Here is a 16513-nt window from a genome sequence, read left to right as displayed (position 1 = left end):
AGTGAGTTGCTTTGTCCTCAGGGTTAAACATGGGGCCGGTGGTCGCAGGTGTGATTGGAGCCAGGAAGCCACAGTATGACATCTGGGGGAACACGGTGAACGTGGCCAGCAGGATGGACAGCACAGGTGTACCTGACTACATCCAGGTACTCAACCTGGACTCTGTCGTTAAAGTAGAGACACATAGTTCCCAGTAATACATCAACCAAGTACTGAGTGGATATGGACCCGGTATTACTAGATACAGACGTATTGAGGCACTTAATAATAATAACAATAATTGAGTTGCAGAGTGGCATCTGCTGGAGGATTCAGGGTGAAAGCTGAATGCTGCAGTGCTGCCCTTGAGCAAGACACTCAATCCTGTCACAGCCAGTTTGATTTGTTTACATTCTACTCCGATGTCGTCACGTTGTTATTATCAACAAGTGAATAAGAATAATAAGAATAATAATCTGTAGCACATGTTTGAACTGTGAGCAGCAGCAACGATCTGCAAATCAGCCACAAGGTCAATGAATCAAAACCAAATGGCTAAACTGGTGGCTGGGAGGTGAATAGTGCGACCACTGCTGCCACCTGTGTGTGTAGTGTGGTACTGCAGGTGAGACGGCCCTCTGCAGCAGAGGTGGACCAAGTGCCCAGAAGCTGTTCTAAATAAATACAAGTAGAAATATTGACTAAGTCACTAGTCAAATTTAAATAAAGAAATAAACCTGCTGATGTTTATTTTATCATCAATCAATCATCGTCATATTTTATCCCTCATTATGGCATTTAAAGCATGTGATGCAGTCTTTCTATGAACAAAATGAACACACTGTGCGTCTCTCTCAGATCAGTTAGACAGCAGGAACTCATCTAACTAATCACTTCATTCAGTTTTACAGTTTACCAAACCAACCGCAGCCACATGTCAGAGAGCAGCAGCAGATTTGTGCTCCGGCTGCTGCAGCAAGTCAAATTTATAGATTTGAGTTCCGATATGTAGTTTCAAGTTTCAAGTTGTTGTAGCAAAGTAAAGGTAATTGTTTGCATAAAAAACAATTGAGTACCCCACTAAAGTAAAGCTTCTCTCAGAACATGTTTACTCTCAGTTCTGTCATTAGGTGTTTAGTTTGACTTCACACTGCTGTGCTGCCGTCCACAGTCTGAAGGTTCGGAGCGTTATGAAAGCTCTCATCCATATCTGATGTCTGCCGTCTTTCCGCTTTCGGCACCGGCGTGAAACTCTGACTGACAGTGTTGAGTGTCTGTCCGCGTCTCAAATGTCCCCCGTCCTCTCTTAGGTGACCTCGGACCTCCAACACGTGCTGGTCAACAGAGGCTACCAGCTGGACTACCGAGGCGTTGTGAAGGTGAAGGGGAAGGGAGAGATGACCACTTACTTCCTCACCAGCGGCCCCCAGGGCAGTTAACGACAGACGGGACGGCTCGCCCGCTGCGTGACTCCCGCTGCACTGACAGGACACGAGCTGCAGAGACACTGAAGTGGTCGGCTCGGGCGATGAGCACTGAAGCACGGTGCGGACACGCTGGGGACAGAGGACGGCCGCCAGAGTGGAGCTGGGGCCCGTGTGTGTGTGTGTGTGTGTGTGTGTGTGTGTGTGTAGGATGTTATATGAAGGCTTTCTCCCCCCCCCCCCCCCCCCGAGCTGCTCCAGAGATCACCAAGCCCAGTTGCCTTAGGATGGGAAGTGGCTATGCTTATGTTTATGAGCAAAAGTACAAGTATTTCATCCGGAGTCATTATTTATTTTTGTGCGGATGGATTTTTGGGATGACCTTGTACAAAAAAAAAAGGAAAATATATATATACAAAAAGGTTACATAGAAGAAAATATGCAAGGATAACATGAAGGACGAAAACGACCAAAGAACAAATGTTTGATATTAAAACACACACACACACACGTTTCACACACCCCAGCAGCGATTTATCCGTCTTTTGACAGCGAAGGCCACGTTTTCGTCCCTGTTTGTCGACGGGGGGGACGGACTTATATTTGTCGCAGACTTTGATGCATTCACGGATGAGGACACGCGCGCACACTGTACACAAATATAGACAACACACAAAACAGCCTTGGCTCGGATTTCCATGTTCTTATCAGGGCCTCCTTTGTTTGTACGATCAGCCAGTCGGGACGCCGCGCCGTTTGTGGGGCCGCCGGGGACGTGCCATTGGTCCGCCGTCGCTCCCGGCAAATGTATTTTTAGTTCCAGTCCCGAAACATGAATAATGAAGTGAAGGAACAGTCGCTTTGAAACTGAGGAGAGAATGTTAAACTGTTACGAAATGTTTTCTAAAAGTGTGTGTGTGTGTGTGTGTGTGTGTGTGTGTGTGGCATCATACTGTAACTTCTCACTGTGAGGTTTTTATGATACTGTATGACACGTGCTTATTCTTGCCAATCTGGTTGCTGCGAGGCCCGTTTGATGTTATTCTTTGGATTTCTGTGTCCATTCCTGACTTCTTCTTGTGTTAATCCATCGTTTGAAAAACAATTATATCTCCTGCTCCTATGTAAGGACTGTGATTTTAACTGATTTCATTCCAAACCCCCCCAGCAAAAAGCCTGAACCTATATTTTGGATTGTGTTCCCTGAGTGTGTCTCCTGACGGTGTGAGTCTGTGCTGGCTTTAGGATTCACTAATGTGTTCACATGTATTGCCTTGAGATGATGCAGTTTCAAGGTGGTCACACGCGTCTCCGACCAACAGCTGTGCTCCTTTTTTCACCACTGTAAACATCTGGTCGTATTTGGCACACGGAGGTTTCATCGCCTCCCAAATTAGCCTTTTTTTAAAACACTTTAATCATATGATTGTAACGTGACAACCGTTTAGTTTAGTTCCTGATGGCACCACTACTGAAGACAAACGCTTTAGATTGCCAGTGGTACTCCATCATGGTACGAGAGGTCAAACAGTGAGAAGTAGAGGTTTATTTTACATTTTTAAACGCTTCAACCCCCACAAATCAGACTGAATGATGGGGGCTCAGTGTTAATACGCTCATGATCCAGTCTGAGCCTTGAGTTGTGCCTGATGGGCCACAGAAGAAGAAGAGGAGAAGAGAAGAGGCCCCTCGCTTCTTGCTTGTCCCTCACTGTCTTTAAAATGAAAGGTCAACAAAATACTGTTGCATATTCCTTTAATAAGCGGCAGGTTATGAAACAGTGCAATGATTGGTTTGATTTCTTTTGAAGGAGAAATGAATAAATAAATGGCTGTATTGCATTGATTGTGGTCATGAGCTTTGTTCTTGCTGTTGAAACGCCGCACTTCATCAGTTTGACTCTGGGTGGCAGTGAAACTTTGACTTTGACTCTTCACAATGGAGTGGAAACCTTTCATTCGGCCTTAACTATTTATTTTACAGCAGAGCTTAAGCTGCTTCACGGTGTTTGTATTTGTTCCCGGTTTTAATTCAGCCTTCACGTCAGTCAACATGGCGCAATCAAGATTTCTCTCAGTGGCTGTAACCTGAGGAAGGCCACCTCTTCCTCCTCCTCCTGCTCTGAATCCATCAGTCTACAGTTTCAAGTAGCTGCGACAGAGAGAGAGAGAGAGAGTATTTAATTGCTCCCACATGAATAATGAATTTCTTTTGAGGGAACAGAAATGTTCACTTACACCACTCAATGCTGAACATTAATTAAGCAAAATAAATTCCTTATAATCCTCCGTGAGACACACACACACACACACACACGGTCCCTATAATAGGCTGCTGATATCAGATGTTCATATGTGAGTCAGCTTACATTGTGACTGCAGTGTGTGTGGTGCTGAAACCATCATTGATTACAGGATTGTGGGATCAGGAACACAGGAGCACATCGAGTCCCGACGAGCTCCTGAGCGGCTTTGAGTCAATTTAGGAACAATTATTGGCCGTTTGGCAGTTTTCATCATTTAGGATGAGACAGCAAATATCCACTGGATCCTTTGAAATGTGAGGATCTGTTGTTGACGTCATGTAAAACACATCTTACAGTCGTTCAAGGAAGGTTCAGATCTACAAACAGCACAGTTTTGGTGAGTTGTTTTGGTTTGTTGTCCCTTTGTGATCATCCGTCTCCTTGGTTACCTCCGCTTATCTTTCATGCGATGAGTTCCTGATGGTGGTACGGTCGATATTCCTTCCACCTGTAGGTTCTTCCATCATTAAGAGGAAACAGCAGGAAGTGAGAGCAGGAAGTGAGCATGATGTGGCCACCGGACGCTCCACTCCACTATGATCCTATAACGCCAAGGGTCTTCAGGACATCTTGGATATCGATAAAGCCTATTTGATGTATTTTAATCTCTAAATCTAATCTAATCTAACGTCCCTCACATGAAGACATGGTTGTATTTGTGGGGACACAGACTCCCAGAGGTCTGTGCGTCAGTTTACCGGGGCCACTTTGTGAGATGGAGGATTGAAAAACATCTCAACAACAAAAATACAATTTAGAAAATCTAAATGAAGGTCAAAGTTTGAGAGAAGTGTCATGTAAATGTAGGAGACGCCAGAGGAACACACTGAGCCCAAACTCGCTGTGCTGTCAGGTGACCGTCACTTCAGCAGCTTTTCCACGTGACCCAAACTCGGACACGTTACACCTTTACAAGCTGAGAAACATGACAGGTGGAGGGACGTCATGAGCGTGTGTGTGCGCCTGTGTGTGTGTGTGTGAGCTCGTGTCTCCTCCAGGAGGACTCGATGTGGCCGCAGGCAGCCAGCAGGGGGACTCGAGCTCATCACCACAACTAACGGCACCTGTTGCTCCAACATGAGACAAGCTGGAGGAAGTGCGGCTGCAAGAGGAAGAAGAAAACAACCTCACACAAACTCACACACACACGCCGAGCCGAGTAGGCGTCTGCCTCACTGCAAAAACACACACTCACACGCGCGCGCTCACCCGGAACAGCAGAACACACCCGGGCGTCACGCCTGAACCCGGTTTCTTAGGTAAGGAGCCGGATTGTGGAGAGGACGGAGCTCATGAATATTCAGAGGAGTTCGACTTCTCAAGGTATCATTATGGAGCGGATTGTGTGTGTAAATGCGTGACATTGATAGTCTGAGGTCAAAGATGATGATGATGTAAGATGTTCCGCTTTCATTTTCATGCAGCGTACAGTTTGGAGGAGGAAGCCGCGGGTCTGAACCTCACTCTGTCCTCTGAGTCTTTATCACAGGATCAACGCTGTGCCCGAAGTTGGCCAATAATTGAGGCAGTAAGTTGATGCAATGTGACAAATCTGTGTGTGTGAGTGTGTGAGTGTGTGTGGCCGCTGTTGTCTTTCGCTGCCCGATTGACTGATCGCCAAAAGAGTTTAAAAACTCTATCCCCCTATCTATGATCCACATTTCTATTGCTTCTTTGTGCTGCAGTGACCACAAACAAACTGGACTAACTGGTTGACAGGCAACAAACGGCTGTGCTCCTCCAGATCACTGAAAGTGTGTGTCCTCCTCTTCAATCAATTATGAAGGAGGGCAGCTTGAGAGTGGAGTGAATTAATTATGACCAGGTAAGAGTGAGTTAGTGAGCAGTGATCACCTGAGCACACACAGACCTGCTGTAGTCTGAGATGATATCCTGTTTCACTGAAAGGTACCAGGAAATGCCTTTGAAGCGCTCTTTGTACCGGAGTCTACATCCTGGCATCATAACTGCTGATGTGTCTGCGTGGTCACTTGGGCGGCTTTTGCACGTGTCAGTCATTAACTGGCGTGGGAGCTGCAGAAGAGCGGCGATGTGGCCAGAGCAGAGGGTGGATTCAGGTGTTTACGGAGAGGTGTGCTCTATTTGTTCACTCTCTCCTCCTCCTCCTCCTCCTGTGGGACTGCTCTCTAAAGGGAGGAGGAGAGGAGGAGCCCGGCTTAGATGTCTGGCTGCTATGGCACTTAGAAGACGCACAACCTGGTCTTTACAGATTGAAGATAATCACTTGTACAAATGAGAGGATTCAGTCAGATTAGCATCCCAGCTGAACGTGTGTGTGTGTGTGTGTGTCTGGTGTTTTGGCCGCGCTTAGTTGAAGCTCCAGGTGAAGTAGGGAAAATGGTTTGAAGCCATGTTTTATGTGTAGTGCTGTCTCATCCTCCACACAGAAACATGCGTCTGCTGCTGCGTCGGCGTGTGTCTCCTCTGAAGCTGGCGCTGGTCGGGGGGACTCTGTTCTTGGTGATCATAGTGGTTCTACAGAGGGACGTCGGCCCCTTACCTGCAGGAGACCCCTGGTTCCAGGAGCTGGTGGACAAGAAGGACCAGGTGCTGGTCATGGTTCGAGATGCCGTCAACAACATTGGCTTCCAGATCGGGGCTCCGCAGAGACCGACGGTGAACGTGGAGCCCACGGAGGACGCCAACTGCCTGTCTGGATTTTATAGCCAAGCCGAGCTGAAGCCGTCCCTGGAGAGACCCCCGCAGGACCCCGGCAGCCCCGGGGCCGACGGAAAGGCCTTTGTGGAAGACAAGCTGACCCCGGCGGAGGTGAAGGAGAAGGAGGAGGGAATGACCAAGAACTGCTTCAACCAGTTTGCCACTGACCGCATCTCCCTGAGCCGCAGCCTCGGCCATGACAGCCGGCCTCCAGAGTAAGAGCCACACACACACACACACACACACACACCTTACCAACTAATCACTGTTTTACTAACAAGGTGTGCGCACATACACACAGCGTGCAAGTTAACCCTCTGTGTGTCAGACTGGTGAATTATTCACACGTGTTTCCATATTGGGCTCAGTGTTATGCTGAAGCAACACGTGGCTCCAGAACAGAACAGAACAGAAGCGGACAGAACACAGGTGGTTGTGTTGTGGTGCAGTTGCTGTAGTTGCTGTGCTTGCCAGTTGCTCCATTGTGCTGTTTCTTATCTGGCTGTGAGTTTATCATTGCTCTTAGTCCTTGAACTGTTTCTTTAATGGAACTCCTCTGAGTGCGTCCTGCGTCTTAACTCCTGTATACTCAGGGCTGTGCTGTGTTTGTCTAAACATTGTGTGAGTGAGACCTTGGATGTGTGCAAACAATGGTTGACGTGGCCTTCAAGTGATATACCACTCACTCTCACCTCACACACTTTCTCCACCCCCCCCTCTCTCTCTCTCTCTCTCTCCCAGGTGTGTGGAGAGGAAGTTCCGCCACTGCCCCCCTCTGCCCACCACCAGTGTTGTCATCGTCTTCCATAACGAGGCCTGGTCCACCCTTCTCAGGACCGTCTACAGCGTCCTGCACATGTCCCCCGCCGTCCTGCTCAAAGAGATCATCATGGTGGACGATGCCAGTACTGCAGGTGGGAAACGTGGACGCTAACAGTACACACACACACACACACACACACACACTCCAGGATGGGATCTGTTTATACTGTCAATAGTCTGTGTACTTCTACTCTGTTGGTCCGGTTCAATCAAACACCCCAAGGCAGAGTTGAGTTTAGATTCAGCTGAGTTACTACTGGAAAGTGAGCGTGGTGTGTGTGTGTGTGTGTGTGTGTGTGTGTGTGTGTGTGTGTGTGTGTGTGTGTGTGTGTGTGTGTGTGTGTGTGTGTGTGTGTGTGTGTGTGTGTGTGTGTGTGTGTGTGTGTGTGTGTGTGTGTGTGTGTGTGTGTGTGTGTGTGTGTGTGTGTGTGTGTGTGTGTGTGGATGTTGGCGCAGGAAAGGTAACCAGAGTCTTTTTAGACGCTGTATTTGCTTCATTCATCACCGTGCGATCGTGTCAAATCATCCTTAGCCCAGTGTAGCAAGATCCACAGGTTGGTCAACACACACACACACACCCCTCCGCCCCGCTATGTGCACCGTCACACTCATTCATTCCTCTAACGCTATGTAAACTAGCTGCTGTTTGACCTCACCACAGATTGTAAATATATTAACACCATAATCAAACAGGGTGTGAGCTCTCGTCACTGTTCGCCACAAGATAGCGGCTAATGTTTAGTAGCACAGAGGGGAAACTGATATCTGCAGACAAGAAGGAGAATGGATGCTTAAAGTTTGGTTGTAATTGAGTGCAGAGTCTTGTGTTTAAGGGTTTAAATCCCAATGTAGGCCTGGTTTAGTTCAGTGTGAAGCTCATACTCATCCTGTCAGTGAAACAGGCTTTAACTGGATGGGTCCTGTGACTCAGATCGTGAAGCAATGAGCTGAGTCATAGCACAAGAAATCAGACTGAAATGAGTGAAATGTGTGTCAGACTGAGAGCAGGACTCATCAGGACGCGTCTCTAAAGACAGGACAGGACGGGAATCCTCATCTGCCTGCATCATAGAGCTCCTCAACACTTTCAATGCATTCAATCCTGAAGTTATAGATTACAGATCTGTAGTTCAGGCCTGATTCATCCTCTTCTTCTGTCCCTCTGTTTCTCTTCTGCTGTCATCATTTGTGTCTCAGTCAGAACAGAACGGTACCTTCAGCTGTATTCACACACACTTCCTTCTGCTTTTCTTTTATAAAGCCCTGATGGCGTTCTGCCAACATGAGACTTCTGGTGCTCAGTGCGGTTGTGGGCGCTCTCACCAGAGAAATGTCAACCGGTTTTACCAGAAGTGTTTCTCATTCAGGGCTGTTTTGTTTTGTTTTGGCTCTGTCTTTCCCCTGACCAGGCCCTGAAACTGTGAAAGTGATCAGTTTAACAGTAGATCATGTTTGTTTGATGTCCCACGTGTTGCTTTGCTCCCTCAGAGCATCTGAAGAGTCGGCTGGATGAGTTTGTGCCGCGGCTGAAGATCGTTCGTGTGCTGAGGCAGCGGGAGAGGAAGGGCCTCATCACTGCCAGGCTGCTGGGGGCCAGCGTGGCTCAGGGGGAAGTGCTCACCTTCCTCGATGCTCATTGTGAGGACACGCACACAAACACACACACACACACACACATCAGAAGTATTCCTCAAGCCTGGGTCCATTTGTGTTCTTTCTGTTTCGTTATTTCACCATTGTTGTTGTTTATAAAGTCAATTCTGTCATATTCACCTCCACAGTTCATCCTGCTCACACACACACATCATGTTCTCATGTTACACACATCTGGTGAATTTAGTTTCCAGCATAAGCATGAACCTAAACTCCAGGGTGTGTATCACAAACACACTCAGCTTCTACACAGGGTTGGGTGCTGTTGTTTTAAAGTCTTGTTATTATTTTAACATATCTCACACCTCTCTCTCTCTCTGTGTGTGTCTCTCTCTCTCTCCTGCTCAGGTGAGTGTTACCATGGTTGGTTGGAGCCTCTGTTGGCCCGTATCGTGGAGGAGCCCACAGCGGTGGTGAGCCCTGAGATCACCTCTATTGACATGAATACCTTTCAGTTCCATAAGCCCGTGTCCACCAGCCGCGCCTTCAACCGAGGCAACTTCGACTGGAGCCTGACGTTCGGCTGGGAGCCCATTCCCGAAGAGCAGAAGAGGGAGAGGAAGGACGAGACCTACCCTGTAAAGTAAGACATCAACACGTCAGAGGAAACGTGTGGGAGAGTGTGGAATCATTGAGGGGCCGAAGCTTTAGTTTCTGTCTGTTTGAACTTCAGGACGCCTGCTTTCGCCGGAGGTCTCTTCTCAATTTCTAAGAAGTACTTTGAACACATCGGAACATACGACGACAAGATGGAGATCTGGGGTGGCGAGAACGTGGAGATGTCATTGAGGGTGCGTCTCCTTCTCTCAAATGATAACTGATGTACCTGCTCCTCACTGTGGGGTTGGATTGTGGGTTCAGACGGCGTCTCCTGTGTGTTGTTGTCCAGGTGTGGCAGTGCGGGGGTCAGTTAGAGATCCTCCCCTGCTCGGTGGTGGGCCACGTCTTCCGCACCAAGAGCCCCCACACCTTCCCCAAAGGCACAGAGGTCATCACCCGCAACCAGGTGCGTCTGGCTGAGGTCTGGATGGACGACTTCAAGGAGATCTTCTATCGGCGAAACAAGAACGCGGCAGATATGGCCAAGCAGGTCAGTGACTGGTAAACACCATCTTAATCTGCAGTGTCAGGGTTCCCACGCTCAGATCCTCACGTTTCGTTTATCATAACACACTCCCTGAGCTCGGTTTCATTTGCACTTCCCCCTTACAGCACAAGTTTGGAGACATTTCTGAGCGCCTGAACCTGAGAGAGAAGCTGCACTGCAAGAACTTCACCTGGTTCTTGAACACAGTCTACCCAGAAGTCTTCGTTCCAGACCTGGTCCCGCCAAAACACGGCTCAGTGAGTCATGTTCCCCTTTGTCCGCATTTAGATATGAGCTGTAGGAAACGGGAGCAGCCGTTGTGCCACTGTGTCTGGCTCTTATTGTGTGTGTGTGTGTGTGTGTGTGTCTGTGTCTGTGTCTGTGTCTGCACCAGCTGAGGAATGCTAGGTCTGAAACCTGCCTGGATGCTGGAGAGAATAACCACGGAGGTCAACCCCTCATCATGTACCAGTGTCACAACATGGGGGGCAACCAGGTAGAGCACAGTGATGTGTGTAAAGCGTCTGAGACCATGTGATGACGTGTGAGCGTTTCTGATTGGCCGGTTTGTCTCCCGCAGTATTTTGAGTACACGTCCCATAATGAGCTGCGTCACAACATTGGACAGCAGCTGTGTCTCCATGCTCTGCTCCCGCCAGCAGTGGTGAAGCTGGAGCTCTGCCAGCTGAAAGGGAAGGGCTCCAGTGTGTCTCCACAGCAGGAGTGGGTCTTCACAGAGGTGAGGAGCTCTCTGATCTTCATGCTCAGCCTCTGTATCCTTGTTTTGATTCTATTTTGTTGTATTTATGTTAACTTCTGTGTTGATTTAATGTTTCCCTCTCCAGGACAATCTCGTAAAAAATCCCAGCAGTGGGAAGTGTTTACATCTAAAATTGGAAGGACCGATCATTCAGATGGAACACTGTGACCCTGCTGACCTCAACCAGCAGTGGGACTTAAGATGACCTCCCAGCCTGCTCACCGGTTAGCCTTAGGCTCCCTGTGCTCCTCTCCCCCTGGGCCCAGCACCAAGGAGACAATTTGACACCAATCCAAAAGGACTCCATAGTGAGGAGCGTGGGACTCTGGGCCGTCTTGTGTGGACGGCTACAGCTGGAGGAGGAAGTAGAGACATTCCCACCTGCTGTGTGTGTGTGTGTGTGTGTGTGTGTGGAGCCCCTCACTCTGACCTGAGCTGGTCCAGATCTATTTAAGACATTTGGATGTTGCCGGTCTGCTGTGGACTTCTTGTCAGGAGCAAAAATCCCAGTGTGAAGACTCAAACACACTCCACTCACACACTCACACACTCCAGCTCTGTTTATTTCATGTTTTTGTCCGATGATGAAATTTGCAATGTGACATTTCTGAAGTCTCATCAGGTGGAGATGTCTTCTTTGTTTTTTTAAAAATAAAATGTCTACTTTGGTGATTTTTTCTTTTTCAGAAAACTCATTTGACATCAGAAACTTAAATAGTGAGTGTAAATTCTATTGCTTTAGGTTCTTATACAGATTTATGTCAAATTCAGCACAGCAGCTCTGAAACAAACCTGATTTCTGTGAAATGTTCTGTTCTTGTTGACATGTCAAAGAAACATTGAGTCAACTCTCATTTGTTGTTGTTCTGAATTGTTTGTACTTAGAGAGGTGTGTGTGTGTGTGTGTGTGTGTGTGTGTGTGTGTGTGTGTGTGTGTGTGTGTGTGTGTGTGTGTGTGTGTGTGTGTGTGTGTGTGTGTGTGTGTGTGTGTGTGTGTGTGTGTGTGTGTGTGTGTGTGTGTGTGTGTGTGTGTGTGTGTGTGTGTGTGTGTGTGTGTGTGTGTGTGTGTGTGTGTGTCAAAACTAGAATGAATCATGATCCAGATTTTAAAATCAATCTGATTTACAAACTGGCATTAAAGTTTTGTGCGTGAAAACACAAAAGGCCTATATTGTGACGATTTCCACACCAGGCTGATACAATGATAAGAGCTCTTTGTGTAACAACGAGTCAAAGGTTTCTCAAACACAGTGTTTGCTGTGCGTTTGTCCAAGGTGTGGACACATTGACACATTCCTGCTTCAGCCACAAAAGCCTGGGTGAGAGGGAACAAACACAACTTCCTCATGAGGAGGGAGAGATGCCAGACATGGAGACAATAACAATGAAAGCTTCTCTTTTTGTATTAAACATCTGTCCACCACTGACTTCAGTGTAAAGTCTCCAGCTAATGTGGCTCATTCATCTGAAGCTCCAGTATGATGTCATCTTAGTGAGAGTTAAAGTAAATTAACCGATTTATATGAATTTATTGGAGACCAAGTGCAGATAAAGTGAAGTTAGATGCTGTGTAAAGCTTTGTGTCGCCGCTAGGTGGCAGCAACAGGTCAATGAGTTTTTCTGCAATGCAATGATGACAATAGACATTTCCATGTACGTGTGTGTGTGTGTTTGTGTATGTGTCATGTAGACACAAGGAAATGAGAGAAAGTTGACTTCAGCAGGGTCACAGTGAGAGAAACAAGATGAGCAGTGAGGTTGTGAGTCGCTCTGAGGTGTTTGGATGGCTGAAGAAGGAGCTGTATGGAGAGAAGCAGAGCAGCTCCTCACCCGCACACACCTTCATCATCCTGGGAGCTTCTGTGAGTAAAAACACAACTGATTGATTTACTTAATGATGGTCTGAGAGGACAAATGAGTACGAATGCGTCCGCTGCTCCTTCTAGACTAATAACTGCTCTGAATGCCGGTGATTGTGAGACGGGAGCTCATGTTACACAAAGCCAAACATGGCAACAATTCACCAGGGGAATGTTTGCAGTCTGGCAATCAGTCAGAGAGCGAACAAGAGGGCAGAGAAATGTGCTGCATCTACTTTTCCCTTTGTGTTGTGTTGCATGAAGAGGACAGTTTGGTCCAGCAGGAACTCATTCATTCTTTGTCTTGTCTTCTCCTCTGTCACGTGTTTATGTGTTGAACTTGTGACTCAAACTCTCAGATGTTGCACAGTCATCCAAAGTTTGTCTTCAAAGTAGCTAAACAATCATTGAATCACGGAAGAAGTCCATGTTAAATCATTGTTGTCTTCCAGGTTCTAAGTCCATTGAACTGTTTCCCTTCACATTGCTCAACACAGGCGTACAGTTGACTTACTCTTTGGACTCTTGGTTATCATTACAGTCAGACAGATAATTGATTGATCATATCATCTGCTTCTTTCCTCTTTCATCACTCGTACAGGGAGATCTTGCAAAGAAGAAGATCTATCCAACCTTATGGTGAGTAAAGGGTTAAGGGTTCTGTTGCAGTCAGATTTGTTTTCCTTACAGTAATACAGTTAAGTCAGGTTTGACCTTTGCCCCCCTATGTTCTGCATCATTACCTTCAGCTTATCAAGGGCCAAACAAAGGCTGGAGACGCAGTGCTCCTTTAGGTTCTCTTTCTGCAGGGCCCTCAAGGTGGATTTTGGTCTTCTCTTCTCTTCTCTTCTCTTCTCTTCTCTTCTCTTCTCTTCTCTTCTCTTCTCTTCTCTTCTCTTCCTCACTGCCTGGTCTCTCTTCTCTAAGGTGGCTGTTCAGAGATGGCCTGCTCCCTGAGGAGACCTCTATTGTGGGTTTTGCTCGCTCTAAACTCAGCGTAGAGGACATCAGGACAGCATGTCTGCCCTTCATGAAGGTAGAAACACCAACAGCAGGGAGGTTTGATTGATTATTATGCAGGTTACATGGACAGTCTGAAGGTGTGGTCACGTCTCCACAGGTGACTGAAGAGGAGAGTGAGAGTCTGTCGGCCTTCTTCAGGAGGAACTCCTACGTGGTGGGCAGGTACGATGACGGCAGCTGCTTCTCTCAGCTCAACACACACCTGTCGTCTCTACCTGGAGGAGCCGACGCCAACCGGCTCTTCTACTTGGCCCTGCCGCCCACCGTCTACCACGATGTCAGTGCCAACATCAGAGCCCACTGCATGAGCCACAAGTCAGTGTGTGTTAACACCCACAAAACACACAAACGCTCGCTCCCTGTTTGGTCCACACACACATGGTCAGTGTTGTCCTGCGTTACAGAGGCTGGACCAGGCTGATTGTGGAGAAGCCCTTTGGCCGCGACCTGCAGAGCTCCCAGGAGCTGTCGGCCCACCTCTCCTCCCGCTTCACAGAGGAGCAGATCTACCGTATAGATCACTACCTGGGCAAGGAGATGGTGCAGAACCTCATGGTGCTCAGGTACTGGACCGCTTCACTTCACAAGAAGCGCCATGCTCACATTGTTTAAAGCCCTGTGGGGACTCGACACCTGAAATCAGAGGAGAAGAGAGAGAGACACCTCCGTCACGCTGCCTGCACTCATTATCTATTCATCAGAGTCTCTGTCTCTGTAGCTCTGCAGAAACACTCCTCCTGTGATTTGGCTTTAGTTCTGTTGGTGTTATATTCTCTCATTACCAGGTTTGGAAATCGCATCTTTGGACCGATCTGGAACAGGAACAGCGTGGCCTGTGTGGTCCTCACCTTCAAGGAGCCGTTTGGCACCCAGGGGCGAGGAGGATACTTTGATAGCTTTGGGATCATCAGGTGAGAGAGAGCTGGTTATGACCTCAATCTAAAAACACTGAGTGAAATGTTCTTCTTACATTAAGACTTCTTCCCTCCCGGCACAGAGACGTGATGCAGAATCATCTCCTCCAGATCCTCTGCTTGGTTGCCATGGAGAAACCTGCCTCCACCAGCCCAGATGATGTCCGAGATGAGAAGGTGAGACAAACAGGAGGATGTGTGAATGAATCATGCTCCTGCAGTGGAACATAACTAATGCTGCCGCCCTGTGTGTGTGTGTGTGTGTGTGTGTGTGTTGCTGTAGGTGAAGGTGTTGAAGTGTATAGCGCCTGTGTGTGTGTCAGACGTGGTGCTGGGCCAGTATGTGGGCGATCCTGAGGGGGAGGGCCACGCCAAGGAGGGTTACCTTGACGACCCCACCGTGCCTAAAGGCTCCTGCACGCCGACCTTTGCCACTGCGGTGCTCTACGTCCAGAATGAGCGATGGGACGGTGAGGCTGAATGTTCTCCGTGACGTCTCTGTCCCTCATCTTCCTGTCGCTTCACGATTCTCTTCCCTCTTTCCATCCGTCCGTCTCTCAGGAGTTCCCTTCATCCTGCGCTGTGGCAAAGCTCTGAACGAGCGCAAGGCAGAGGTGCGCTTGCAGTTCACCGACGTGCCGGGGGACATCTTCAACCAATCGTGCCAGAGGAACGAGCTGGTGGTGCGAGTGCAGCCGGACGAAGCCATCTACCTGAAGATGATGACCAAGAGGCCCGGGGTTCACTTCAGTCCAGAGGAGACCGAGCTGGACCTCACCTACAAGAGCAGATACAAGGTACTACAGGCTGCACAGCGAGTGTTGTTGTGTTGTTGTGTTGTTGTGTGTTACTCGTCCCCGTATGTCTCATAACTAAAGAGACCTCAAATGTTCTGCCTGCAGAATGTGAAGCTCCCAGACGCCTATGAGCGACTGATCCTCGATGTCTTCTGTGGCAACCAGATGCACTTTGTCCGCAGGTTGGTCACACACTTTATCGCCCCCGTGTAGGTGCTGTGTGGTGTCGGGGTGTGTGTGTATTCTCTCATGTTGTCCCTCTTGCTGTCTCAGTGATGAGCTGAGGGAGGCCTGGAGGATCTTCACCCCCCTCCTCCACCACATAGAGGGACAGAGGACACAGCCCAGCCCGTACACGTACGGAAGGTGAGCATGTGGGCTGGGTGTCATGGGATGGTGGCAGTTTGATGTGAGTGTAAATACAGAACTGGTGTTTACATGATGCACATGCTCACGTTCTTCTTCCCCTCCTTCGTCGTGTTTCTCTCAGTCGGGGTCCAAATGAAGCAGATGAACTTGCGAAGAGAGTTGGATTCCGCTATGAGGGAACATACAAGTGGGTGCATCCCCACACAACATGATGCCACACACACACACACACACACACACACACACACACACACACACACAGTACTATAGGCTTGTTTACAATGAATAAAGTTGACTTCCCTCTGTCTCTGCTGTGTCTGATTCAACCTGCATGGACCAACCACCACCTTTAACTCTGATCATGTGATGTGATTAAGTGTTCAACCATAGATTGAAAACTTTCTTATCTTTATTAATCACGACCTGGACCTTTTAACAGCACCGTCCGTACGTGATGATTTTGTGTGAGGGTATGAATGAGTGAATGAGTGAATGAGTGAATGAGCTCGTGGTGCAGATTCAGAGGATCAGGGTTTGACTCCACGGGCCTTTGGGTGCATTGGGCCTTTGGTTTGCTCCTCGCCCAGTCCAGAGGCCAGCTGGTGTGTACGCCGCCTCTCCCCTGTGGCTTCTGGGATCGACTCAGGATGGAACACATGAGGACACTTTCAGTTGTGCTGGCCAACATTTTGTTTTGCCTTTGACATATTTACACTGGCAGGGTTCAAACGTGCCGCAGCTCCTCAGAATCTCTTCATCACTCTTATCTCTTTATTGTTAACATCTTCAAAGGGACCACAGAGATTCATGTGTGATCATCGTGCCTCAGGTAAGACAAACTC

The 16513-nt window shown here is 48.2% G+C and overlaps 3 protein-coding genes across 5 annotated transcripts in view; all 3 read left to right on the top strand.

Annotated features, from left to right (window-relative positions):
- Window positions 1-3248, top strand: part of adcy6b (adenylate cyclase 6b) — a 28159-nt gene extending 24911 nt beyond the window's left edge. The window contains exons 23-24 of the mRNA XM_076171836.1: window positions 22-146; window positions 1290-3248. Of these exons, the coding sequence (XP_076027951.1) occupies window positions 22-146; window positions 1290-1418 (254 nt within the window). The 3' untranslated portion in view covers window positions 1419-3248. The remainder of the gene's footprint in view (window positions 1-21; window positions 147-1289) is intronic.
- A 1531-nt stretch (window positions 3249-4779) lies between these two features.
- On the top strand, window positions 4780-11563 carry galnt6 (UDP-N-acetyl-alpha-D-galactosamine:polypeptide N-acetylgalactosaminyltransferase 6 (GalNAc-T6)). 3 transcript variants are annotated; one of them, XM_076171905.1, is made up of 13 exons: window positions 5200-5236; window positions 5394-5533; window positions 5617-5800; window positions 6117-6602; window positions 7129-7301; window positions 8698-8847; window positions 9211-9445; window positions 9536-9653; window positions 9752-9952; window positions 10075-10206; window positions 10344-10445; window positions 10530-10688; window positions 10795-11563. In XM_076171905.1, exons 3-13 carry the CDS (start codon window positions 5682-5684, stop codon window positions 10912-10914), a joined length of 1995 nt encoding a protein of 664 aa, XP_076028020.1. In that variant the 5' UTR covers window positions 5200-5236; window positions 5394-5533; window positions 5617-5681; the 3' UTR covers window positions 10915-11563. The 3 variants fall into 3 exon arrangements, with proteins under 3 accessions (XP_076028022.1, XP_076028020.1, XP_076028021.1); XM_076171907.1 differs by lacking the exons at window positions 5394-5533; window positions 5617-5800 and adding an exon at window positions 4780-4967 and having other exon boundaries at window positions 5133-5236; XM_076171906.1 differs by lacking the exon at window positions 5617-5800.
- Window positions 11564-12340: 777 nt separating this feature from the next.
- On the top strand, window positions 12341-15978 carry LOC143017196 (glucose-6-phosphate 1-dehydrogenase-like). Its single transcript, XM_076171903.1, has 12 exons — window positions 12341-12571; window positions 13170-13207; window positions 13496-13604; window positions 13689-13906; window positions 13996-14154; window positions 14377-14502; window positions 14589-14682; window positions 14789-14975; window positions 15067-15302; window positions 15408-15484; window positions 15576-15668; window positions 15793-15978. Exons 1-12 carry the CDS (start codon window positions 12455-12457, stop codon window positions 15881-15883), a joined length of 1545 nt encoding a protein of 514 aa, XP_076028018.1. The 5' UTR covers window positions 12341-12454; the 3' UTR covers window positions 15884-15978.
- The last annotated feature ends 535 nt before the right edge of the window (window positions 15979-16513 follow it).

This window comes from Genypterus blacodes, unplaced genomic scaffold (genome assembly GCF_046128005.1).
Source record: "Genypterus blacodes isolate CSIRO-AG114 ecotype Tasmania unplaced genomic scaffold, CSIRO-AGI_Gbla_v1 ptg000274l_1, whole genome shotgun sequence".
NCBI classification, from domain to species: Eukaryota; Metazoa; Chordata; class Actinopteri; order Ophidiiformes; family Ophidiidae; genus Genypterus; species Genypterus blacodes.
The sequence above is the reverse complement of the archived record's forward strand: the minus strand, read 5'-3'. Positions and strand labels throughout refer to the sequence as shown.

Excerpts from the sequence above, each read along its gene's own strand:
- LOC143017196 (XM_076171903.1), top strand. The coding sequence starts at position 12,455 with ATGAGCAGTGAGGTTGTGAGTCGCTCTGAGGTGTTTGGATGGCTGAAG. Across the intron at positions 13,907-13,995 it reads GCCCACTGCATGAGCCACAA|AGGCTGGACCAGGCTGATTG; the intron begins GTCAGTGTGTGT and ends CCTGCGTTACAG. Across the intron at positions 14,155-14,376 it reads CAGAACCTCATGGTGCTCAG|GTTTGGAAATCGCATCTTTG; the intron begins GTACTGGACCGC and ends TCTCATTACCAG.
- galnt6 (XM_076171905.1), top strand. The coding sequence starts at position 5,682 with ATGTGTCTGCGTGGTCACTTGGGCGGCTTTTGCACGTGTCAGTCATTA. Across the intron at positions 5,801-6,116 it reads ATTCAGGTGTTTACGGAGAG|AAACATGCGTCTGCTGCTGC; the intron begins GTGTGCTCTATT and ends TCCTCCACACAG. Across the intron at positions 10,689-10,794 it reads AGGAGTGGGTCTTCACAGAG|GACAATCTCGTAAAAAATCC; the intron begins GTGAGGAGCTCT and ends TTCCCTCTCCAG.